Source organism: Dendropsophus ebraccatus, chromosome 4 (genome assembly GCF_027789765.1).
Source record: "Dendropsophus ebraccatus isolate aDenEbr1 chromosome 4, aDenEbr1.pat, whole genome shotgun sequence".
Taxonomy (NCBI): domain Eukaryota; kingdom Metazoa; phylum Chordata; class Amphibia; order Anura; family Hylidae; genus Dendropsophus; species Dendropsophus ebraccatus.
This window is the reverse complement of record NC_091457.1, coordinates 166,856,986-166,884,981: the sequence shown is the minus strand read 5'-3', so window position 1 is coordinate 166,884,981 and position 27,996 is coordinate 166,856,986. Positions and strand designations below refer to the sequence as shown.

The 27,996-nt window shown below is 44.9% G+C and overlaps 1 protein-coding gene across 2 annotated transcripts in view; it reads right to left on the bottom strand.

Annotated features, from left to right (window-relative positions):
• Positions 1 to 11,271, bottom strand: part of LOC138789115 (very-long-chain enoyl-CoA reductase-like) — a 40,753-nt gene extending 29,482 nt beyond the window's left edge. Inside the window, exon 1 of one of the 2 annotated variants that reach the window (XM_069967711.1) lies at positions 11,071 to 11,271. In XM_069967711.1, coding sequence (XP_069823812.1) covers positions 11,071 to 11,136 — 66 coding nt within the window. In that variant the 5' untranslated portion in view covers positions 11,137 to 11,271. The remainder of the gene's footprint in view (positions 1 to 11,070) is intronic. The other variant, XM_069967710.1, reaches the window with a different exon arrangement.
• Between the last annotated feature and the right edge of the window lie 16,725 nt (positions 11,272 to 27,996).

The window sequence follows — 27,996 nt, the reverse complement described above, 5'->3', positions numbered from 1 at the left end:
TCCGGTTTGATCCGGTTTTTTTACAATAGAAGTCAATGGAAAAACGGATGCACACAAATGCATCAGTTTTTTGTAATCCGTTTTTTGCAAAAAACGGACCCGTTAAACGGATGCTGAAAATGCAGTGTGAACCTAGCCTAACCCAAGGGACCCCGTAGCAGCCGGGCAGGACAGTGACCACAGGGGAGAAGGGTACAACCGGCCTTATCAGATAAAAGCAAAAGCGTGCCATCACACCCGTGTGCCCACCCGGCACTGGCGTCACAAGAGAACACCCCAAGGTCCGGCTGTATCTCGGCCACCCACCACCGGAGCGGCGTCACATCTTACCACCTAGCAAGTGACCGGCCGCTCCTCTGATATAACATCACCCCGGGGCTACACCACACAGTCACCTCTGTATACAGCACAGTGTTATAGTATACAGCACAGGGCAGAGTGTTATAGTATATAGCACAGGGCAGAGTGTTATAGTATACAGCACAGGGCAGAGTGTTATAGTATATAGTATACAGCACAGGGCAGAGTGTTATAGTATATAGTATACAGCACAGGGCAGAGAGTTATAGTATATAGTATACAGCACAGGGCAGAGTGTTATAGTATATAGTATACAGCACAGGGCAGAGTGTTATAGTATATAGTATACAGCACAGGGCAGAGAGTTATAGTATATAGTATACAGCACAGGGCAGAGTGTTATAGTATACAGCACAGGGCAGAGAGTTATAGTATATAGTATACAGCACAGGGCAGAGTGTTATAGTATACAGCACAGGGCAGAGAGTTATAGTATACAGCACAGGGCAGAGTGTTATAGTATATAGTATACAGCACAGGGCAGAGTGTTATAGTATACAGCACAGGGCAGAGTGTTATAGTATATAGCACAGGGCAGAGTGTTATAGTATACAGCACAGGGCAGAGTGTTATAGTATACAGCACAGGGCAGAGTGTTATAGTATATAGTATACAGCACAGGGCAGAGTGTTATAGTATATAGTATACAGCACAGGGCAGAGTGTTATAGTATATAGCACAGGGCAGAGAGTTATAGTATATAGTATACAGCACAGGGCAGAGTGTTATAGTATACAGCACAGGGCAGAGTGTTATAGTATATAGTATACAGCACAGGGCAGAGTGTTATAGTATATAGTATACAGCACAGGGCAGAGTGTTATAGTATATAGCACAGGGCAGAGAGTTATAGTATATAGTATACAGCACAGGGCAGAGTGTTATAGTATATAGTATACAGCACAGGGCAGAGTGTTATAGTATATAGTATACAGCACAGGGCAGAGAGTTATAGTATATAGTATACAGCACAGGGCAGAGTGCTATAGTATATAGTATACAGCACAGGGCAGGGCAGAGTGCTATAGTATATAGCACAGGGCAGAGTGTTATAGTATATAGTATACAGCACAGGGCAGAGAGTTATAGTATATAGTATACAGCACAGTGTTATAGTATACAGCACAGGGCAGAGAGTTATAGTATATAGTATACAGCACAGGGCAGAGTGTTATAGTATATAGTATATAGCACAGGGCAGAGTGTTATAGTATATAGTATATAGCACAGGGCAGAGTTATAGTATACAGCACAGGGCAGAGTGTTATAGTATATAGTATACAGCACAGGGCAGAGTGTTATAGTATACAGCACAGGGCAGAGTGTTATAGTATATAGTATACAGCACAGTGTTATAGTATAAAGCACAGGGCAGAGTGTTATAGTATATAATATATAGAACAGGGCAGAGTGTTATAGTATATAGTATATAGCACAGGGCAGAGTGTTATAGTATATAGTATATAGCACAGGGCAGAGTGTTATAGTATATAGTATACAGCACAGGGCAGGGCAGAGTGTTATAGTATATAGTATACAGCACAGGGCAGAGTGTTATAGTATACAGCACAGGGCAGAGTGTTATAGTATACAGCACAGGGCAGAGTGTTATAGTATACAGCACAGGGCAGAGAGTTATAGTATATAGTATACAGCACAGGGCAGAGTGTTATAGTATACAGCACAGGGCAGAGAGTTATAGTATATAGTATACAGCACAGGGCAGAGTGTTATAGTATATAGTATACAGCACAGGGCAGGGCAGAGTGCTATAGTATATAGCACAGGGCAGAGTGCTATAGTATATAGAATACAGTACAGGGCAGAGTGTTATAGTATATAGTATACAGCACAGGGCAGGGCAGAGTGGTATAGTATATAGCACAGGGCAGAGTGCTATAGTATACAGCACATGGCAGAGAGTTATAGTATATAGTATACAGCACAGTGTTATAGTATACAGCACAGGGCAGAGAGTTATAGTATATAGTATACAGCACAGGGCAGAGTGTTATAGTATATAGTATATAGCACAGGGCAGAGTTATAGTATACAGCACAGGGCAGAGTGTTATAGTATATAGTATACAGCACAGGGCAGAGTGTTATAGTATACAGCACAGGACAGAGTGTTATAGTATATAGTATACAGCACAGTGTTATAGTATAAAGCACAGGGCAGAGTGTTATAGTATATAGTATATAGAACAGGGCAGAGTGTTATAGTATATAGTATATAGCACAGGGCAGAGTGTTATAGTATATAGTATACAGCACAGGGCAGAGAGTTATAGTATATAGTATACAGCACAGGGCAGAGTGTTATAGTATATAGTATATAGCACAGGGCAGAGTGTTATAGTATATAGTATACAGCACAGGGCAGAGTGTTATAGTATACAGCACAGGGCAGAGTGTTATAGTATACAGCACAGGGCAGAGTGTTATAGTATACAGCACAGGGCAGAGAGTTATAGTATATAGTATACAGCACAGGGCAGAGTGTTATAGTATACAGCACAGGGCAGAGAGTTATAGTATACAGCACAGGGCAGAGAGTTATAGTATATAGTATACAGCACAGGGCAGAGTGTTATAGTATACAGCACAGGGCAGAGTGTTATAGTATACAGCACAGGGCAGAGAGTTATAGTATATAGTATACAGCACAGGGCAGAGTGTTATAGTATATAGTATACAGCACAGGGCAGAGTGTTATAGTATACAGCACAGGGCAGAGTGTTATAGTATATAGTATACAGCACAGGGCAGAGAGTTATAGTATATAGTATACAGCACAGGGCAGAGTGTTATAGTATACAGCACAGGGCAGAGTGTTATAGTATACAGCACAGGGCAGAGAGTTATAGTATATAGTATACAGCACAGGGCAGAGTGTTATAGTATATAGTATACAGCACAGGGCAGAGTGTTATAGTATATAGTATATAGCACAGGGCAGAGTGTTATAGTATATAGTATACAGCACAGGGCAGAGAGTTATAGTATATAGTATACAGCACAGGGCAGAGTGTTATAGTATACAGCACAGGGCAGAGTGTTATAGTATACAGCACAGGGCAGAGAGTTATAGTATATAGTATACAGCACAGGGCAGAGTGTTATAGTATATAGTATACAGCACAGGGCAGAGTGTTATAGTATATAGTATATAGCACAGGGCAGAGAGTTATAGTATATAGTAAACAGCACAGGGCAGAGTGTTATAGTATACAGCACAGGGCAGAGTGTTATAGTATACAGCACAGGGCAGAGTGTTATAGTATACAGCACAGGGCAGAGTGTTATAGTATACAGCACAGGGCAGAGTGTTATAGTATACAGCACAGGGCAGAGTGTTATAGTATATAGTATACAGCACAGGGCAGAGAGTTATAGTATATAGTATACAGCACAGGGCAGAGTGTTATAGTATATAGCACAGGGCAGAGAGTTATAGTATATAGTATACAGCACAGGGCAGAGTGTTATAGTATATAGTACACAGCACAGGGCAGAGTGTTATAGTATATAGTATACAGCACAGGGCAGAGTGTTATAGTATATAGTATACAGCACAGGGCAGAGAGTTATAGTATATAGTATACAGCACAGGGCAGAGTGCTATAGTATATAGTATACAGCACAGGGCAGGGCAGAGTGCTATAGTATATAGCACAGGGCAGAGTGTTATAGTATATAGTATACAGCACAGGGCAGAGAGTTATAGTATATAGTATACAGCACAGTGTTATAGTATACAGCACAGGGCAGAGAGTTATAGTATATAGTATACAGCACAGGGCAGAGTGTTATAGTATATAGTATATAGCACAGGGCAGAGTGTTATAGTATATAGTATATAGCACAGGGCAGAGTTATAGTATACAGCACAGGGCAGAGTGTTATAGTATATAGTATACAGCACAGGGCAGAGTGTTATAGTATACAGCACAGGGCAGAGTGTTATAGTATATAGTATACAGCACAGTGTTATAGTATAAAGCACAGGGCAGAGTGTTATAGTATATAGTATATAGCACAGGGCAGAGTGTTATAGTATATAGTATATAGCACAGGGCAGAGTGTTATAGTATATAGTATACAGCACAGGGCAGGGCAGAGTGTTATAGTATATAGTATACAGCACAGGGCAGAGTGTTATAGTATACAGCACAGGGCAGAGTGTTATAGTATACAGCACAGGGCAGAGTGTTATAGTATACAGCACAGGGCAGAGAGTTATAGTATATAGTATACAGCACAGGGCAGAGTGTTATAGTATACAGCACAGGGCAGAGAGTTATAGTATATAGTATACAGCACAGGGCAGAGTGTTATAGTATATAGTATACAGCACAGGGCAGAGTGTTATAGTATATAGCACAGGGCAGAGTGTTATAGTATACAGCACAGGGCAGAGTGTTATAGTATACAGCACAGGGCAGAGTGTTATAGTATACAGCACAGGGCAGAGTGTTATAGTATATAGTATACAGCACAGGGCAGAGTGTTATAGTATACAGCACAGGGCAGAGTGTTATAGTATACAGCACAGGGCAGAGAGTTATAGTATATAGTATACAGCACAGGGCAGAGTGTTATAGTATATAGTATACAGCACAGGGCAGAGTGTTATAGTATATAGCACAGGGCAGAGAGTTATAGTATATAGTATACAGCACAGGGCAGAGTGTTATAGTATATAGTATACAGCACAGGGCAGAGTGTTATAGTATATAGTATACAGCACAGGGCAGAGAGTTATAGTATATAGTATACAGCACAGGGCAGAGTGCTATAGTATATAGTATACAGCACAGGGCAGGGCAGAGTGCTATAGTATATAGCACAGGGCAGAGTGTTATAGTATATAGTATACAGCACAGGGCAGAGAGTTATAGTATATAGTATACAGCACAGTGTTATAGTATACAGCACAGGGCAGAGAGTTTATAGTATATAGTATACAGCACAGGGCAGAGTGTTATAGTATATAGTATATAGCACAGGGCAGAGTGTTATAGTATATAGTATATAGCACAGGGCAGAGTTATAGTATACAGCACAGGGCAGAGTGTTATAGTATATAGTATACAGCACAGGGCAGAGTGTTATAGTATACAGCACAGGGCAGAGTGTTATAGTATATAGTATACAGCACAGTGTTATAGTATAAAGCACAGGGCAGAGTGTTATAGTATATAATATATAGAACAGGGCAGAGTGTTATAGTATATAGTATATAGCACAGGGCAGAGTGTTATAGTATATAGTATATAGCACAGGGCAGAGTGTTATAGTATATAGTATACAGCACAGGGCAGGGCAGAGTGTTATAGTATATAGTATACAGCACAGGGCAGAGTGTTATAGTATACAGCACAGGGCAGAGTGTTATAGTATACAGCACAGGGCAGAGTGTTATAGTATACAGCACAGGGCAGAGAGTTATAGTATATAGTATACAGCACAGGGCAGAGTGTTATAGTATACAGCACAGGGCAGAGAGTTATAGTATATAGTATACAGCACAGGGCAGAGTGTTATAGTATATAGTATACAGCACAGGGCAGGGCAGAGTGCTATAGTATATAGCACAGGGCAGAGTGCTATAGTATATAGAATACAGTACAGGGCAGAGTGTTATAGTATATAGTATACAGCACAGGGCAGGGCAGAGTGGTATAGTATATAGCACAGGGCAGAGTGCTATAGTATACAGCACATGGCAGAGAGTTATAGTATATAGTATACAGCACAGTGTTATAGTATACAGCACAGGGCAGAGAGTTATAGTATATAGTATACAGCACAGGGCAGAGTGTTATAGTATATAGTATATAGCACAGGGCAGAGTTATAGTATACAGCACAGGGCAGAGTGTTATAGTATATAGTATACAGCACAGGGCAGAGTGTTATAGTATACAGCACAGGACAGAGTGTTATAGTATATAGTATACAGCACAGTGTTATAGTATAAAGCACAGGGCAGAGTGTTATAGTATATAGTATATAGAACAGGGCAGAGTGTTATAGTATATAGTATATAGCACAGGGCAGAGTGTTATAGTATATAGTATATAGCACAGGGCAGAGTGTTATAGTATATAGTATACAGCACAGGGCAGAGTGTTATAGTATACAGCACAGGGCAGAGTGTTATAGTATACAGCACAGGGCAGAGAGTTATAGTATATAGTATACAGCACAGGGCAGAGTGTTATAGTATACAGCACAGGGCAGAGAGTTATAGTATACAGCACAGGGCAGAGAGTTATAGTATATAGTATACAGCACAGGGCAGAGTGTTATAGTATACAGCACAGGGCAGAGTGTTATAGTATACAGCACAGGGCAGAGAGTTATAGTATATAGTATACAGCACAGGGCAGAGTGTTATAGTATACAGCACAGGGCAGAGTGTTATAGTATACAGCACAGGGCAGAGTGTTATAGTATACAGCACAGGGCAGAGAGTTATAGTATATAGTATACAGCACAGGGCAGAGTGTTATAGTATATAGTATACAGCACAGGGCAGAGTGTTATAGTATATAGTATATAGCACAGGGCAGAGTGTTATAGTATATAGTAAACAGCACAGGGCAGAGTGTTATAGTATACAGCACAGGGCAGAGTGTTATAGTATACAGCACAGGGCAGAGTGTTATAGTATACAGCACAGGGCAGAGTGTTATAGTATATAGTATACAGCACAGGGCAGAGAGTTATAGTATATAGTATACAGCACAGGGCAGAGTGTTATAGTATATAGCACAGGGCAGAGAGTTATAGTATATAGTATACAGCACAGGGCAGAGTGTTATAGTATATAGTACACAGCACAGGGCAGAGTGTTATAGTATATAGTATACAGCACAGGGCAGAGTGTTATAGTATATAGTATACAGCACAGGGCAGAGTGTTATAGTATATAGTATACAGCACAGGGCAGAGTGTTATAGTATATAGTATACAGCACAGGGCAGAGTGTTATAGTATATAGTATACAGCACAGGGCAGAGTGTTATAGTATATAGTATACAGCACAGGGCAGAGTGTTATAGTATATAGTATACAGCACAGGGCAGAGTGTTATAGTATATAGTACACAGCACAGGGCAGAGTGTTATAGTATATAGTACACAGCACAGGGCAGAGTGTTATAGTATATAGTATACAGCACAGGGCAGAGTGTTATAGTATATAGTATACAGCACAGGGCAGAGAGTTATAGTATATAGTATACAGCACAGGGCAGAGTGTTATAGTATATAGTATACAGCACAGGGCAGAGTGTTATAGTATATAGTATACAGCACAGGGCAGAGTGTTATAGTATATAGTATACAGCACAGGGCAGAGTGTTATAGTATATAGTATACAGCACAGGGCAGAGTGTTATAGTATACAGCACAGGGCAGAGTGTTATAGTATATAGTATACAGCACAGGGCAGAGTGGTATAGTATATAGCACAGGGCAGAGTGTTATAGTATACAGCACAGGGCAGAGTGTTATAGTATATAGTATACAGCACAGGGCAGAGAGTTATAGTATATAGTATACAGCACAGGGCAGAGTGCTATAGTATATAGTATACAGCACAGGGCAGAGTGTTATAGTATATAGTATACAGCACAGGGCAGAGAGTTATAGTATACAGCACAGGGCAGAGAGTTATAGTATATAGTATATAGTATATAGCACAGGGCAGAGAGTTATAGTATATAGCACAGGGCAGAGTGTTATAGTATATAGTATATAGCACAGGGCAGAGAGTTATAGTATACAGCACAGGGCAGAGTGTTATAGTATATAGTATATAGCACAGGGCAGAGAGTTATAGTATACAGCACAGGGCAGAGAGTTATAGTATATAGTATATAGTATATAGCACAGGGCAGAGTGTTATAGTATACAGCACAGGGCAGAGTGTTATAGTATATAGTATACAGCACAGGGCAGAGTGTTATAGTATATAGTATACAGCACAGGGCAGAGTGTTATAGTATATAGTATACAGCACAGGGCAGAGTGTTATAGTATATAGTATACAGCACAGGGCAGAGTGTTATAGTATATAGTATACAGCACAGGGCAGAGTGTTATAGTATATAGTACACAGCACAGGGCAGAGTGTTATAGTATATAGTATACAGCACAGGGCAGAGTGTTATAGTATATAGTATACAGCACAGGGCAGAGTGTTATAGTATATAGTATACAGCACAGGGCAGAGTGTTATAGTATATAGTATACAGCACAGGGCAGAGTGTTATAGTATATAGTATACAGCATAGGGCAGTAATGTGAGGAAAGACGACTACATAAATCTTACACACAGATATAGGTATATAGTATAATACACAGATATAGGTATATAGTACACAGTCCGGTCCTCACATAGAGAGATTCCAGGGCTCCTCTATATACTATAGACTAGGTGTAACCCTTTATATGCTGCTGTATACTCCGCTATATACTATAGACAAGTTGTAACCCTCTGTATGATGCTGTATACTCCAGGGCTCCTCTATATACTATAGACAAGGTGTAACCCTTTATATGCTGCTGTATACTCCGCTATATACTATAGACAAGTTGTAACCCTCTGTATGATGCTGTATACTCCACTATATACTATAGACTAGGTGTAACCCTCTGTATGCTGCTGTATACTCCAGAGCTCCGCTATATACTATAGACAAGCATAACCCTCTGTATGATGCTGTATACTCCAGGGCTCCTCTATATACTAGGTGTAACCCTCTGTATGATGCTGTATACTCCACTATATACTATAGACAAGGTGTAACCCTCTGTATGCTGCTGTATACTCCAGAGCTCCGCTATATACTATAGACAAGCATAACCCTCTGTATGATGCTGTATACTCCAGGGCTCCTCTATATACTAGGTGTAACCCTCTGTATGATGCTGTATACTCCACTATATACTATAGACAAGGTGTAACCCTCTGTATGCTGCTGTATACTCCAGGGCTCCTCTATATACTATAGACAAGGTGTAACCCTCTGTATGATGCTGTATACTCCAGAGCTCCGCTATATACTATAGACTAGGTGTAACCCTCTGTATGATGCTGTATGCTCCGCTTTATAATATAGACAGGTGTAATGCTGCGTTTACACGTAACAATTATCGTGCGAATTTGCGCAATAACGGTCGAATTCGAACGATAATCGTACGTGTAAACGCAGCGAACGATCGAACGACGCACGATAAATCGTACATTTTGATCTTTCATCAGGTCATCAAATCGTCGTTCATCGTACGCAAAAAATTCGCAAATCGTTCCGTGTGAACAGTCGTTCGCCGATTTAACCAATGTGTGAGATAGGCTTAAACGATCGCAGTGCGAATATTCGTACGATATGTCGTACCATCTAAACGCTGATCGTTATAAAAAAAAAAAATCGTAAATCCGACATCGCTAATCGTACGATCGGGCCAATAATGTTACGTGTAAACGCAGCATAACCCTCTATATGCTGCTGTATACTCCGCTATATACTATAGACAGGTGTAACCCTCTATATGCTGCTGTATACTCCGCTATATACTATAGACAGGTGTAACCCTCTATATGCTGCTGTATACTCCGCTATATACTATAGACTAGGTGTAACCCTCTATATGCTGCTGTATACTCCGCTATATACTATAGACTAGGTGTAACCCGCTATATGCTGCTGTATACTCCGCTATATACTATAGACAGGTGTAACCCTCTATATGCTGCTGTATACTCCGCTATATACTATAGACAGGTGTAACCCTCTATATGCTGCTGTATACTCCGCTATATACTATAGACAGGTGTAACCCTCTACAATGTAGAGGGTTACACCTGTCTATAGTATATAGCGGAGTATACAGCAGCATATAGAGGGTTACACCTGTCTATAGTATATAGCGGAGTATACAGCAGCATATAGAGGGTTACACCTGTCTATAGTATATAGCGGAGTATACAGCAGCATGTAGAGTCTACATGCTGCTGTATACTCCGCTATATACTATAGACTAGGTGTAACCCTCTATATGCTGCTGTATACTCCGCTATATACTATAGACTAGGTGTAACCCTCTATATGCTGCTGTATACTCCGCTATATACTATAGACTAGGTGTAACCCTCTATATGCTGCTGTATACTCCGCTATATACTATAGACTAGGTGTAACCCTCTATATGCTGCTGTATACTCCGCTATATACTATAGACTAGGTGTAACCCTCTATATGCTGCTGTATACTCCGCTATATACTATAGACAGGTGTAACCCTCTATATGCTGCTGTATACTCCGCTATATACTGACACCAGGATCTGGTTGCTTGTTGTTACTTTGATACATTGGAAACTATGACAGTTGGAGCCGTTACATCCGGTACAGAAACCGTTACTACTGATCAACGTATCCCCGATCCCTCCGCACACACAGCCGATCCCCGATCCCTCCGCACACACAGCCGATCCCTCCGCACACACAGCCGATCCCCGATCCCTCCGCACACACAGCAGAGAGCTTTCCTAAAAAGCAGCGTTACCGCACAGATCCGCTGCCGGTTACTGGTTCCGGTCCCGGGGCCGGCGAGCTCCATGCGGTATATAGCCCGCACACCCCCCCGGTATATATACCCCCCTGGTATATACCGGACCCGGGAGCTGCGGTTCTTACCTCGAAGAAGCTGATCCTGCTGCCGCTCATGATCCCTCTGTGGTGGAGCCCCCGCCAGGAAGCCATACACACAGCCCGCGGTGCCGCAGCGTCTCTCCCTGACCCGGGAGCCGTTATATACCGGGAGCATCAGCCCGAGCGCCGCATCCCGGAGGATCAGACGGAGATCAACGCGGGACGGCGGCCAGAAGAGGAGCCGGGGAGCAGCATTAACCCCCACAGTGCCGGAGAGCAGCATTAACCCCCACAGTGCCGGGGAGCAGCATTAACCCCCACAGTGCCGGGGAGCAGCATTAACCCCCACAGTGCCGGGGAGCAGCATTAACCCCCACAGTGCCGGGGAGCAGCATTAACCCCCAGAGTGCCGGAGAGCAGCATTAACCCCCAGAGTGCCGGAGAGCAGCATTAACCCCCAGAGTGCCGGAGAGCAGCATTAACCCCCAGAGTGCCGGAGAGCAGCATTAACCCCCAGAGTGCCGGAGAGCAGCATTAACCCCCAGAGTGCCGGAGAGCAGCATTAACCCCCAGAGTGCCGGAGAGCAGCATTAACCCCCAGAGTGCCGGAGAGCAGCATTAACCCTCACAGTGCCGCAGCATGCCGAGCATTAACCCCCAGAGTGCCGGAGAGCAGCATTAACCCTCACAGTGCCGCAGCATGCCGAGCATTAACCCTCACAGTGCTGGATCCTGACAGACAGCAGCCAGACAATGGACAGATAACACTGCGGTTGGCTTCTGTCTTTGTACATCTCAGTAGTCGCACAGGACAGGACATATGAGAGGTGGGTTTAGATGAATATTAAATGTCTTTAGGGGTGGACGGAACTGAACTCTCTCCTCTACTAAAGGGTTCATGATGGGAACACGGTCCATATAGGACTTCACCCAATGAGGGACCTTGATGGGTTAGGCTTCCCATGTGAGATCTAAAGCAGTGTTTCTCAACTCCAGTCCTCAGGCCTCAGCAACAGGTCATGTTTTGAGGATTTCCTTAGTATTTCACAGGTGATATAATTATACTCAGTGCATCAGGTATAGTCACAGGTGATATAATTATACTCAGTGCATCAGGTATAGTCACAGGTGATATAATTATACTCAGTGCATCAGGTATAGTCACAGGTGATATAATTATACTCAGTGCATCAGGTATAGTCACAGGTGATATAATTATACTCAGTGCATCAGGTATAGTCACAGGTGATAGAATTATACTCAGTGCATCAGGTATAGTCACAGGTGATATAATTATACTCAGTGCATCAGGTATAGTCACAGGTGATATAATTGTACTCAGTGCATCAGGTATAGTCACAGGTGATATAATTGTACTCAGTGCATCAGGTATTAGCACAGCTGTCCTTTGTATGGGAAATCCTCAAAACATAACGTGTTGGAGCGGCCTGAGGACTGGAATTGAGAAACACTGATCTAAAGAGACTTCAGTTAATCACAGTTCTGCACTACAGTTCCCTATGGCGGGGTGCAGGGTGAGGATTCAACCACTTATGATGCTGGTCCCCTCTGGAATACAGTCGGGGCTGCAGGATGATGTTACTCCACCTGTCCGTCCTCTCCTCCTGGTAGCTGCAGATTATACTGGATACTTATACTAGAGTTTTGGTTCAGGTGGAGAGATGGGACTAAAACCATATTAGCTAAATTTGCAGCAGGAGTCCAGAGCCAGGCCTAACCAGCTAACTGCACCACAGGAGTCCAGAGCCAGGCCTAACCAGCTAACTGCACCACAGGAGTCCAGAGCCAGGCCTAACCAGCTAACTGCATCACAGGAGTCCAGAGCCAGGCCTAACCAGCTAACTGCACCACAGGAGTCCAGAGCCAGGCCTAACCAGCTAACTGCACCACAGGAGTCCAGAGCCAGGCCTAACCAGCTAACTGCACCACAGGAGTCCAGAGCCAGGCCTAACCAGCTAACCACCACAGGAGTCCAGAGCCAGGCCTAACCAGCTAACCACCACAGGAGTCCAGAGCCAGGCCTAACCAGCTAACTGTACAGGTAACAGGTTCTATGAGAACTGTTAAGGTTAAATTTTTATGTTGACCTGACTCTATGGAGACAGGACACTCCCCAGGTATAGGATGGTTCCAGATTAGAGTTAGCAGCTGCAGTTCGGCTTACAACTTAAAATCACAGACACAGACATCTGATGTACGTATCAGTAACATAAGTTTGGGAAGCGCCCCCTTTATTGTTTTGTGTTTACTCTTATAGACAGAATATGGAGTGGTACTACTCATGCGCAGTGTATTCACATGAAATATATAAACTCTAAACACAGGAGGGGTCTCAAGTCACAAGACACATACATGTCACACACCTATAGGTCTGCAAAAGAGGAGTCGGTGGAGCCTCATTGAAGAGTCTCCTGCCCCTTGGCTGGGTCCTTCCCGGAGGGATATCTGGCTAGTCCTGTGTTTTGAGACTCTTCAATGAGGCTCCACGGACTCCTCTTTTGCATATTCATGTTTCCCAGGGGGCAATGCACCTAGCACTTCACTGCATTGAGCGCTTTCACTAGCAGCCGGCAGTGTTGTCGTTTGGCTGGTCTCTTATTACACCTATAGGTCAGCACAGACCCCATGGTACAACAATAACAGTAACCAGTTTACTTACTTCAGCTGTGAAACACATAACAGGGTTTAAAAGTAACACTGACGCCTAGTGGTGAAACTATAGAATGCTACCTTCATCACCACTGATCTGAAGAGAGAACTTTACGACAGGTGCCCTAGGGCACTTAACAGTGGGACACCATATATATATATATATATATATATATATATATATATATATATATATATATATATCCTGCAATATGTGATCCTGACCACTATGCAATATTATACAGTATATATATATATATTGGTATATAGAAGAGTGACATATATATAATAGTGACACTATGATGGTGACATCCAGAGCTGCAGCGTCACCCGGGCTCCGAGTCGCCTCCTTGTTGTTTCCAGCAGGAATCGGTGATCAGCCCTAATGTGCGGACAAGGCTGGAAATGTCAGGAGCAGCGGCTGCAATGCTGGTGGTATAGAGGATGGAGTTCAGCACTGGAGGATAGTTCAGCTCCTCCACAATCCTGAGATGAGCGATGCGTCCTAGCCGGTAGGGGCGGCCCTGTACGTGCGATTATCACGGCGCATTCATTATCTCTATACATAGACGCTAATTCACAGGTTCACTGGAGGAGATCTCACCCCGCTGCACATTCACCTTATATATAAATCTTATGTCTCATTCATCAGCGAAAGAAAAGGCAAACTCCATTGTGTGATCCGGATCCTGGAATCTGCGCAGTCTGCACAACAGCTGACGGCCGGCTCCGGCATGGCCTGAAATCTCTGGCAAAAGTCATCGAGACATTTGGAACTGGGGAAGAAGGAAGAGAAGTCCTTCTGTTACAATATGGACCTGAGAGGAGGATGAAACGGGGGGCAACGAGCTGCGGAAAGAGACGCACAGAGTTCAGGGGCCCCTGGAAAAATGCAAAGCCTTAAAGGGGTACTCCAGAGAAAACTATTGTTTTTTAAATCAGCCGGTGTCAGAAAGTTCTATAGATTTGTAATTTGTTTCTATGTAAAAATCTCTAGTCTTCCAGTACTTATCAGCTGCTGTATGTCCTGCAGGAAGTGGTGTATTCTCTCCAGTCTGACACAGTTCTCTCTGCTGCCACAGGGAAGCTATAATGGTACAGGAGGTGTAATATTGGTGCACAGGAAACGCAGACACCTCCGATCCCAACAGGAATGAAGACCCGTGTGATCAGCAGAACTGTCTTTGAGGGACGTTCTTTTGTTATTCTCACAGTTTCCAATACTTCAGTATCTTTACCTATGACGCTTTGGCTTTGGCTTGGCGCGGTTTATCAGGCTGCGGCCGGTTACTGGGTGGAGTTTGTTATGGTTTCCTATGAGGCAGAATTGGTTAGAACTTTCCTTTTTTCTGAATTTACAGACCAGACCAAAAAATTCAGACCCCGCAATTCATATCCCAGACCAGACCCCATAATCTGGTCACCAAACTAGACCCCAATATTCAGGCCAAACCTCCTAATACAGACCCCAGATTCAATAAAACAACCCACGTTAGACTCCAGACCTGACCCTAATATTCACACCCCAGACCATACTCCAGACCTGACCCCAATATTTAGACCCCAGACCTGACCCCAATATTCACACCCCAGACCATACTCCAGACCTGACCCCAATATTCAGACCCCAGACCATACTCCAGACCTGACCCCAATATTCACACCCCAGACCATACTCCAGACCTGACCCCAATATTCAGACCCCCAGAACTGACCCCAATATTCACACCCCAGACCATACTCCAGACCTGACCCCAATATTCAGACCCCAGACCTGACCCCAATATTCAGACCCCCAGAACTGACCCCAATATTCACACCCCAGACCATACTCCAGACCTGACCCCAATATTCAGACCCCAGACCTGACCCCAATATTCACACCCCAGACCTGACCCCAATATTCACACCCCAGACCATACTCCAGACCTGACCCCAATATTCAGACCCCAGATGGGACTCACCTCTCCCTGCTCCCATGTCCCCTGCTGCAGGCCTGGTTCCTCCTCAGTCCTGTGTGCTCCATCACCATGTCCTAACACGGGGCAGCACCAAGATGTTGTTCGCCACCTTAACTAGAACTCCTATGAGCATTAGGAAATGATGAGCAGCCGCAGCCAGAGCTACAGAGGGGGATGCAGGATGAGGAGAGGTGAGTATCACCAGTCAGTTGGCTAATGGATACCTGATAATACCCGTCTGCTTCTGGCATTGCAGGGTAGTACAGTGCGGGCATCCGCTGTAGTCACTGCGCCCTCCAGTCCTATCAGGTGGCGCTGCCTCCCAGTGGATGCCATAAGTGACTGTACGATGCCGCTTGCTGACATATATTGGGGAGACGTTCAACAACAATTCACTAACTATTTCTTCACGTCCGCGTTTTCACCATCACAAGATTGATGCAGCCGAGCCCGATAGAACAGAACGTTTAGTTACCGACTCATCGATTTTCTTGTCTAATAAGAATACCAAGTGGTTTCCCTCCATGTCACAGAATCCAAAAGAGAAAGGACAGAGCTCGTAATAATGTATATCTCCAACGGACAGGACGTTCCCTGCCTGGCATCTCACAGCACCTTACCTGAGACCATGTGTGATGTCACAGCATCTTACCGGGACCACGTGTCATGTCACAGCATCTTACCTGAGACCATGTGTGATGTCACAGCATCTTACCTGAGACCATGTGTGATGTCACAGCATCTTACCTGAGACCACGTGTGATGTCACAGCATCTTACCGGGACCACGTGTGATGTCACAGCACCTTACCTGAGACCACGTGTGATGTCACAGCATCTTACCGGGACCACGTGTCATGTCACAGCATCTTACCTGAGACCACGTGTGATGTCACAGCATCTTACCGGGACCACGTGTCATGTCACAGCATCTTACCTGAGACAACGTGTCATGTCACAGCATCTTACCTGAGACCACGTGTCATGTCACAGCACCTTACCTGAGACCACGTGTGATGTCACAGCATCTTACCTGAGACCACGTGTGATGTCACAGCATCTTACCTGAGACCACGTGTGATGTCACAGCATCTTACCTGAGACCATGTGTGATGTCACAGCATCCTACCTGAGACCACGTGTGATGTCACAGCATCTTACCTGAGACCACGTGTGATGTCACCGCATCTTACCTGAGACTATATGTAATGTCACAGCACCTTACCTGAGACCACGTGTGATGTAACAGCATCTTACCTGAGACCGTGTGTGATGTCACAGCATCTTACCTGAGACCACGTGTGATGTCACAGCATCTTACCTGAGACCACGTGTGATGTCACAGCATCTTACCTGAGACCACGTGTGATGTCACAGAACCTTACCTGAGAACACGTGTGATGTCACAGCATCTTACCTGAGACCTCGTGTGATGTCACAGCATCTTACCTGAGAACACGTGTGATGTCACAGCATCTTACCTGAGACCACGTGTGATGTCACAGAACCTTACCTGAGAACACGTGTGATGTCACAGCATCTTACCTGAGACCTCGTGTGATGTCACAGCATCTTACCTGAGACCACGTGTGATGTCACAGCATCTTACCTGAGACCACGTGTGATGTCACCGCATCTTACCTGAGACCGTGTGTGATGTCACAGCATCTTACCTGAGACCACGTGTGATGTCACAGCATCTTACCTGAGACCACGTGTTATGTCACAGCACCTTACCTGAGACCACCTGTGATGTCACAGCATCTTACCTGAGAACACATGTGATGTCACAGCATCATACCGGAGACCACGTGTGATGTCACAGAACCTTACATGAGAACACGTGTGATGTCACAGCACCTTACCTGAGACCACGTGTGATGTCACAGCATCTTACCGGGACCACGTGTGATGTCACAGCACCTTACCTGAGACCACGTGTGATGTCACAGCATCTTACCTGAGACCACGTGTGATGTCACAGCATCTTACCTGAGACCACGTGTGATGTAACAGCACCTTACCTGAGACCACGTGTGATGTCACAGCATCTTACCTGAGACCACGTGTGATGTCACAGCACCTTACCAGAGACCACGTGTTATGTCACAGCATCTTACCTGAGACCACATGTAACCTATGAAAAACATGGATGTGATGTTAACTCTATCATAACTAGCACTGTACAATTTTAATGGATCTGCAGAAAAAAACAGACACAGTGTCAGGAATGTGCAGAAGCCTGGTGTGAACTGGGCCTGTTTTTGCTTTTGTATGACACACCCGATTGCTTCTCAGTATCCGGCAATGCAGGAGTTACACTGCTGACTGCTATCCTTGATCACTGCAGCTGAGCAGTGTCTTTTGATTGACATATGCCTCTGCCTGTCCGAAACCTTGAGGATGAGATCACCGGTCCAATGGGGATCCATACTGGGCTCTTGATTCTCATAAATGAAAGCTGAGCCGTTTATTCCCTGCTGGCTATTAAGGTTCATACCCTGATCCCAGCTCCCCCTGTCTACTCCTGCGATCCCTGGTTGTCCGCGGCTGCCTAGAACCGTTTGAGGCAAGTAGGTAGGGACAGTGGGCGGGTATGGACTCAGGGCCCACTCATCCCTACCTTCCCGTCCTGACACAGCGATTGCAAAACAGATGTCATCACGGATGGTTTTTCACGGATGACGGAACTAGTTAGCTGACTTAAATCGCAGTGCTTAAAAATCACTGGACGTGTGAATGAGCCTCGGCCACATTCACACATCAGTAAATGGATGGAATTCATCATCCGCATATTTTAATCTGCAAAATATCATCCGCATCTGTTTTGTTCTCTGTATTTGTGGATCAGACGATTAAAGATGTAGTTCTAAAACAGAATGGGAAGGCCAGAATGAGGCCGGTGACGTCACAAAAATGCGTTGGATTGCGGATTCACAAACTTACAGGATGTATGAATAGCACCATAGAATTCAATGGGTTACAAATGACTCAGTATCAGGGATCAGCAAATACTGATGAAAAGTACTGACATTTGAATGAGGCCTAAGGGGCAGATTCCCTCCTAGCTGATATTGTTAGGTGCCACGGCCCTTTAACAACCATCATAATACCTGTCTATAATGGAGAAAACTGTACAGATAATACCTTGTCCATACAGAGCATCCATGTCCGTGCAGCCGTGTCTGTCTGAGTAGCCGTGTTTGTGTCCGTGCAGCCGTGTCTGTCTGAGTAGCCGTGTTTGTGTCCGTGCAGCCGTGTCTGTCTGAGTAGCCGTGTTTGTGTCCGTGCAGCCGTGTCTGTCTGAGTAGCCGTGTTTGTGTCCGTGCAGCTGTGTCTGTCTGAGTAGCCGTGTTTGTGTCCGTACAGCCGTGTCTGTGTCCATGCAGAGCAGCCATGTCTGTGCAGCCGTGTCACTGCAGAGGAGCCGTGCCTGTGTCTGTGCAGCCGTGTCTGTGCAGCTGTGTCCATGCAGCCGTGTCTGTGCAGCTGTGTCCGTGTCTGTACAGCCGTGTGTGATGCTGCGACCGGTCACCTAGATGGTGCTGTGTGACGCCACTACTGTTGTGGTTGGTCTGAGTATAGCTCAGCCTGAGGTTGTACTGTCGTGACGCCAGTGCCGGTTGGGCACACAGGTATGGTGTCACACCTGCTTTTAGTTTTTGAGGCTGGCTATACCCTTTCCCTTTGGTTGGTGACCTGCCGGGTGGTTATGGGTCCCTTGGTCAATTATCATGGTGGTCCTGAGTGATAGATAGAGATATGACCCAACCGAACTATTGGTACCGCCACCCACAGAAAGGGGAGATGACCCAAGGACGGTGTAACTACTGTGTAGGTGGCGGAACAATAATCACTGAGTCCAGTTATAATAAATAAACTCTTCTTTACTGAAGGAACACTTAGTACACCAGAGTTCAGAGTAGTGGAGAGGAGTTTGTCTCAAGAGTCCCAACTCAATGTAGTACTGTGCTCTGCCGGGACTTTAGAAGAAGAAGATACCGTGATACCACCTATTGCCTGGCAGTGTCGGGTAACCCAGCCTAACAAGGTGACATAAGCCCCAGTCTTTGTTACCTGAGTTGAGCAAGGTGGCCAAGATTACCTGGTTACACCTGCACTGCAAGATAGAGTACGTAGGCTTGTAGCAACTTTGCTCTATCTGGATCAGTTCCTCTTGTTTCAGGATACTGTCCTACACCTTTAGAGACGTTCAACGGCGTGGGCTGGGATGATCCCTGACTTGTCCTCTCTTGAGTAATTTAGCACTGCATTGTTTCAGCTGGTTTGTCCCGGAGGGGAAACCTGTCAGAGCCAGGCTCCTGGCTAAACTCTGCAGGGGACTAGTAACACACGTGGTGGGACACCTCTGTGTCCGTACAGAGCAGCCATGTCAGTGTCCGTGCAGCTGTGTCCATGCAGAGCGTCCGTCCCCATGCAGAGCGGCCGTGCCCATGCAGAGCGTCCGTGTCCATGCAGGGCGGCCGTGATGCTGCAGCCGATGTGCCTGGGCTCAGTAATAAAGCTGCTTATTTCCCTGTTACCATCCATCCTGTGCTCGGTGAAGGACATCTCAGGGGATTATTACCGCTGACTGGCAGTACAGGATTGCTCCACCAGCATACATACTAAGTGAGCTGGTAATTTCTTACACGTAGCGCTTTCTTCCACGCCGCCGTATTAAGCTGCCCGCTTTCTGCTAGCGCTTAGATTTCCCATGTGCTGACTTCCAATATGTTGAAGCTGTGTGGATGCAGTTTTGCAAACTGATGAGTAATACAGAGAGAGCGGATTTATCACCGCTTTATTGTACGGGAGAGTCATACCCTAGTAATGTGTCGTATAAGGGAACGCGGGCCGATCTGTAAGGATATGCTGAACGAAGACCAATAAAAAGTGTCACTGTGATAAGTATAAAGGGTTAAACCGATGGGCGCTAACATCCCCTCGCATACTGTGACTGCCATCCTGGTGACAAATTCCTAAAAATCAAATCATTTTCCTTTATATGTATCTTCATTTCTCTTCTACGGCCTCCCGCAGTGTCCCGTTCTCTGTGATACCCATCAGGCTGCCTCTGGACGCTTAGTCTTCAGCACTTACCTCTCTTCTCCTGAACCTTCTCCTAAGCTGAATTATGGCCAGATGAAAGGAAAGTCGGGCTGGAGACACAGCTGTCAGCGGAAGGCTGTAGAGGAGAAAAGTAGCAAAATGTTTAATAAAGACCTATGGCCTATGGAGAAAAACTTTTTTTTTGTACCATAATAAATAGAAAGCAGGACTATAATAAAAGTGCACAGGTGTCCACCGTTCCATCCTCATCACCCTGAGTAGTCATCATTCACATCAGCAGTTTTATATGAGGAGAGCGTGAAGGCGTTTTACAACGTATTCCTTTTACTCCAGAACCTAATCTGCTTCCTGCACGGATCTCGGCGCCCGCAGCAGCTGTGATTTATATCTCACAACGTGCGACAGAGATTGAAACGTGATGAAGGTCATTAAATTTGAAAGGGAAGAGGAGCCATCCGAGCGTCTCCATTCAGCGAGCTGCAGGGCGATTCCTCTCCTCGGCTGTCTCACACAATAAGCCTCCCGTTGTCTCCTCTTAGTTCGCGTTTCGTGTTCTCTTGTAGATGTCCGTGTATCGCTACATCCTTTATAACTGATAAATATGTGCTGATCAGACTCTCCTGATTTATATTCGGATAAATGATCAGGCAGTGCACTCGATACGGTCAGATCCTTAACCCTTTTCTCCTTGTAACAATTTTTTGGGCTTTCATTTTGCTCCATCTTAGATCCATAGATTTGTCCATGTCAGGAACTGTCCAGAGCAGCCGCAAATCCCCATAGAAAACCTCTCCTGCTCTGGATGATTCCTGACATGGACAGAGGTGGCAGCAGAGAGCACTGTGTCAGACTGGAGAGAATACACCACTTCCTGCAGCAGCTGATAAGTACTGGAAGACTGGTGTTTTAAATATAAAAAAAATAAATAAAAGTAATTTACAAATCTGTACACCTGTCCTATGCCGGAGTCCCAGGGTCTGGAGAGGTGAGATGCTGGGTGGGCACATGGGCCTATGGCCGGTGGCTGGATCCATGTTACAGGGTTCCCTAGGGCGACATCTAACTCATCCAGATGCCGGGAGTCAAGAGCCGAATGTTCAGGTTCAGGGAATGTTGTGAAACCGAATAGTTCGGCAGCTCACCCTACATGACTCCCTATGTGTAGCTCTGATGGCGTGTGGCATGATGGGAGTTGTAGTTTTTCAACAGCTGGAGGAGGAGTTTCCTAGCACCGGCCAGACTAAGGGTATGTTCACATCTCGTTTTCCTCCACACGTCGGGCTACACGGCAGGAATCATAGAAAAAAGGATGCAGACGTGCAGGCGACGGCCACATGACGGCCACATTGACTTTAATTATTAGGATGGAGTCTTTATGTGACTGTGTTCTGCTCATTTACTGGACGTACGCGGCTTTTGTGCAGGACTCAAAAACATAGTCGACCACATCCTGCACGAAAGCCGCGTACGTCCGGTAAATGAGCAGAACACAGTCACATAAAGACTCCATCCTAATAATTAAAGTCAATGTGGCCGTCGGGCTGCACGTCCGCATCCTTTTTTCTATGATTCCTGACATGTAGCCCGACGTGTGGAGGAAAACGAGATGTGAACATACCCTAACCCTATTACACCCTATTACACCCTATTACACCCTATTTGAGAAGGTGACATTTTATTTCCTAAGTAAAAGTGAATAAAAAATATATTACGTATTGGGAATTTTTTTTCTGGTTCACATTTTGTCAGTAAGGAATTGTTGTTAGGCTGTGTGCACACCTGGCCAGACAGATGCACCTATATGGGTATACAGATGTACCTATATGGGTATACAGATGCACCTATATGGGTATACAGATGTACCTATATGGGTATACAGATGTACCTATATGTCTATACAGATGCTCCTATATGGGTATACAGATGCACCTATATGGGTATACAGATGTACCTATATGGGTATACAGATGTACCTATATGCCTATACAGATGTACCTATATGAGTATACAGATGCACCTATATGGGTATACAGATGCACCTATATGGGCATACAGATGTACCTATATGGGTATACAGATGTACCTATATGGGTATACAGATGCACCTATATGGGTATACAGATGTACCTATATGGGTATACAGATGCACCTATATGGGTATACAGATGCACCTATATGGGCATACAGATGTACCTATATGGGTATACAGATGTACCTATATGTCTATACAGATGCTCCTATATGGGTATACAGATGCACCTATATGGGTATACAGATGTACCTATATGAGTATACAGATGTACCTATATGGGTATACAGATGCACCTATATGAGTATACAGATGTACCTATATGAGTATACAGATGCACCTATATGGGTATACAGATGCACCTATATGAGTATACAGATGTACCTATATGGGTATACAGATGCACCTATATGGCTATACAGATGCACCTATATGAGTATACAGATGTACCTATATGGGTATACAGATGTACCTATATGAGTATACAGATGCACCTATATGGGTATACAGATGTACCTATATGGGTATACAGATGTACCTATATGGGTATACAGATGCACCTATATGGGTATACAGATGCTCCTATATGAGTATACAGATGTACATATATGGGTATACAGATGTACCTATATGAGTATACAGATGCACCTATATGAGTATACAGATGTACCTATATGGGTATACAGATGCACCTATATGGGTATACAGATGCTCCTATATGAGTATACAGATGTACCTATATGGCTATACAGATGAACCTATATGGGTATACAGATGCTCCTATATGGTTATACAGATGCACCTATATGGCTATACAGATGCACCTATATGAGTATACAGATGTACCTATATGGGTATACAGATGCACCTATATGGGTATACAGATGCACCTATATGGGTATACACATGCACCTATATGGGTATACAGATGCTCCTATATGAGTATACAGATGTACCTATATGGGTATACAGATGCACCTATATGAGTATACAGATGTACCTATATGGGTATACAGATGCACCTATATGAGTATACAGATGCTCCTATATGGCTATACAGATGTACCTATATGAGTATACAGATGCACCTATATGGGTATACAGATGTACCTATATGTCTATACAGATGTACCTATATGGGTATACAGATGCACCTATATGGGTATACAGATGTACCTATATGTCTATACAGTTGTACCTATATGGGTATACAGATGCACCTATATGGGTATACAGATGCACCTATATGGGTATACAGATGTACCTATATGGGTATACAGATGTACCTATATGAGTATACAGATGCACCTATATGGGTATACAGATGCACCTATATGGGTATACAGATGTACCTATATGAGTATACAGATGTACCTATATGGGTATACAGATGCACCTATATGGGTATACAGATGTACCTATATGAGTATACAGATGCTCCTATATGGGTATACAGATGTACCTATATGGGTATACAGATGCTCCTATATGGGTATACAGATGCACCTATATGGGTATACAGATGCACCTATATGGGTATACAGATGCACCTATATGGGTATACAGATGCACCTATATGGGTATACAGATGTACCTATATGAGTATACAGATGTACCTATATGGGTATACAGATGTACCTATATGAGTATACAGATGCACCTATATGGGTATACAGATGCACCTATATGGGTATACAGATGCACCTATGTGGGTATACAGATGGATAGGTTGTAGTATACACTTTATTCCTGGTTCCTGCTCATCATGTGTCTCTGAAGCCTCAGGCGCCGGACTGAGGAGCCGATCCTGGGATTATCCATTCCTCACCTAGCTGAAGCATAGCCCGTCCGGAGGGAATCCCCTGGTTGTATCTGACAGCAGCAGCTGGCGTGTGGGCAGAGACGGACGTATAATAAAGGTCAGGGCGGGCAGAGCAGCGGAGAGAATTCAGCCCTGAAGCCGAGTCACACCGAGTACCAGAAGCTGCGGCTGCCCGGGCATGATGGGAGTTGTAGTTTTGCAATAACTGAAGGGCGGCAGGTTCCCCATCCTGTCACTATAACCTGCGGTATAATCTGTCAGCATGATGTTACAGAGCAGGAGGAGCCAGCAGATTAATATACGGGGAAAGATCTGGTATATATCGTATCTTATTGCCTTAAACCTCGGCCAATTCTGGCTAACCCTGTGTGACCATGTTTACAACCAATCCCTGAGTAGCCCCGCCCACTATGTGACATGTTTACAGCCAATCCCTGAGTATCCCCGCCCACTGGACTCTTAAGGGCAGAACAAGCAGGAATCTAAATGAGTAAAATTCATGTTACAGTGGTACCTCTCCTGGTATACAGTGTGTGTATATATATATATATATATATATATATATATATATATATATATATATATATATATTGTAGAAAGGTGAATGGTAAGATACTGGAGGGGGTGCACATCTCACCCAGGCTGCTTGCTGGGATGAGGTGGTAAACTCCGGGAAAGATGTGGTTCAGCAGAGATATTCTGCTGAGCTGTTGTTTATTATTTCCGGTCCTGGATTTTATTGGAATGGCGGGTAGGTTTGGTAGTGGGACCTGCCATTCCCTCCCCACTCCAGTCCACACCTTGTGCACAGGTGTAAGCAGGTGCTAATCGCTCCAGCTCATAAAGGCAGCTCAGAGGGCTGGAGATGGCTGGGAGTCTGGAAGCCACTGACCTGTGTCAGATACTGCTGCTGGTTATTTCTGTTTGGTTGAGTCAGGTGAGACCTCTGCTTAGTTAGAGCCCAGCCGGGCAGGTGTTTATTTTGTATCCTGTTTTTGCACAGTGCTGCTATGTTTATTTTTATGCCACAATAAAAACAAGTTGGACTTTTTATGTTAAATTGGCATAAGGACTGCATTATTCTCGCTACCCCCTACTAAAGATGTCCACAATATATATATATATATGCAAAAAAGGGGTCCGTGGAGCCTCATTTACGAGTCTCAAAACACAGGAATAGCCAGATATCCCTCTCTCCAGAGAAGGAAGCCCATTGCCAAGGGGTGCCTCCTAGTGGGGAGAGCACCAAACCACCCTGCATATTTAAATTTTGTATGGGACAATCAATGGAGACTCGTAAATGAGTACTCCATTGGATTTTTCCCTGTTCTCCCTGAGTTCAGTGATTGTTGTGTTTTGTTGGTCTATTTATCATTGCCCCAGTAGCCAGAATCCTGCTCCACACTGATGAGGGGCAAATACCCCGAAACGGCAGTCTGTGGATGGATGCCCGGCCTTGGTTACCCTTGTCTTATGTCGTTATACTCGCCACAGAGTTAGACTTTGACTCACAGGGGCCACCCTGGTGTTTCCCTATTTAGGTCCCAAAGCTCGCAACAGACTGAGGATCTGAGGGACTAGTATCAGGGTGGTTTGGTGCTCTCCCCACTAGGAGGCACTACTTGGCAATGGGCTTCCTTCTCTGGAGAGAGGGAGATCTGGCTATTCCCGTGTTTTGAGACTCGTAACTGAGGCTCCACGGACCCCTTTTTTGCATATTTAAATTTTGTATGGGATAATCAATGGAGACTCGTAAATGAGGAATCCATTGGAATTTTTCACTGTTTTCCCTGATTTCAGTGATTGTTGTGTTTTTTTTCTCTATATATATATAAAAAAGGGGTCCGTGGAGCCTCAGTTACGAGTCTCAAAACACGGGAATAGCCAGATCTCCCTCTCTCCAGAGAAGGAAGCCCATTGCCAAGTGGTGCCTCCTAGTGGGGAGAGCACCAAACCACCCTGATACGTAGTCCCTCAGGTCCTCACTCTGTGGCGAGCTTTGGGACCTACATAGGGAAACACCAGGGTGGCCCCTGTGAGTCAAAGTCTAACTCTGTGGCGAGTATAACGACATAAGACAAGGGTTACCAAGGCTAGGCATCCATCCACAGACTGCAGTTTCGGGGTATTTGCCCCTCGTCAGTGTGGAGCAGGATTCTGGCTACTGGGGCAATGATAAATAGACCAACAAAACACAACAATCACTGAACTCAGGGAGAACATATATATATATATACACACACACAGTGGTACCTCGGTGTAAGAGTAACTTGGATTGAGAGCGCTTTGCAAGAAGAGATCACAGTTTCTCAAAATTGTAACTTGGTGTAATGCCCCTATTCCACGAGTCGTTTGAAGTCCACGAGTCGCTCGTTTGCTCCTCGTTCCCCGCTCGCTGCCGCCGCTATTCAACGCGGCGTCAGCGAGCGGATGAGTGCGGGAGGGGCGGCGGGGAGCTGCTGGGGGGGCTGCCCGGGTGATCGCTGATCGTCCGGGCAGCCCATAGGATACAGCAGCGTCTGCTGCCAATTCTCCTATTCAACGGAGCGACGGCAGAAGATCGCTGCTATATCAGTCGCTTGTTTTTCAACATGTTGAAAAACAAGCGACTGCAACGATCAGCCGACATGAACGATGTCGGCTGATCGTTGCACTCCATTCCACGGGACGAATATCGTACGTAGCGGTCGATATCGGCCGAATACGAACGATATTACTCCTCTAAACGACCCGTGGAATAGGGCCTTAAGTCTCCCTCACCTTCCAAATCATAGCAGATCCACTTCAGGCTGCGGCTTACATCAGGGGACAGGACTGCGGTGGTAATCTCTCCATAGCTGTAACTCCTCTCTCCCCGGACAGAGAGTGCTGCTGTACTGTGCTCGCCCTATACCATGCTCATTCCTTCCTGCAGTCTCCCTTGTGTTCCCCATCCTCACCATTCCTGCTTTAATGTGCCTGCACTTACACTCAGCTATACACACTGCTGCTATAATGTGCCTGCACTTACACTCAGCTATACACACTGCTACTATAATGTGCCTGCACTCACACTCAGCTATACACACTGCTGCTATAATGTGCCTGCACTCACACTCAGCTATTTGCACTGCTGTTACTGTCCTCCTGCACGGCTCTGTGATTCTCACTTCCTATTTGGTCCATACTGAGCACCCCCCCCCCCTTCCCCATTGCTATCATGTGACCACACAGACCTCTGACAGCAGCCCTGCTTCTCTATTCTAGCCTGTTGTACTACGCTCCTGCATTATGGGGATCTGCAGCTCCATCCTGTATCTACAAGCTGCTGCTGCTGTGTTATCAGGGTTATACAGTTACTATACATTATATACCACATGCTGCTATACTGTACAATAACTTATATCTCACATATCCAGCTGCTGCTGTGTTATCAGG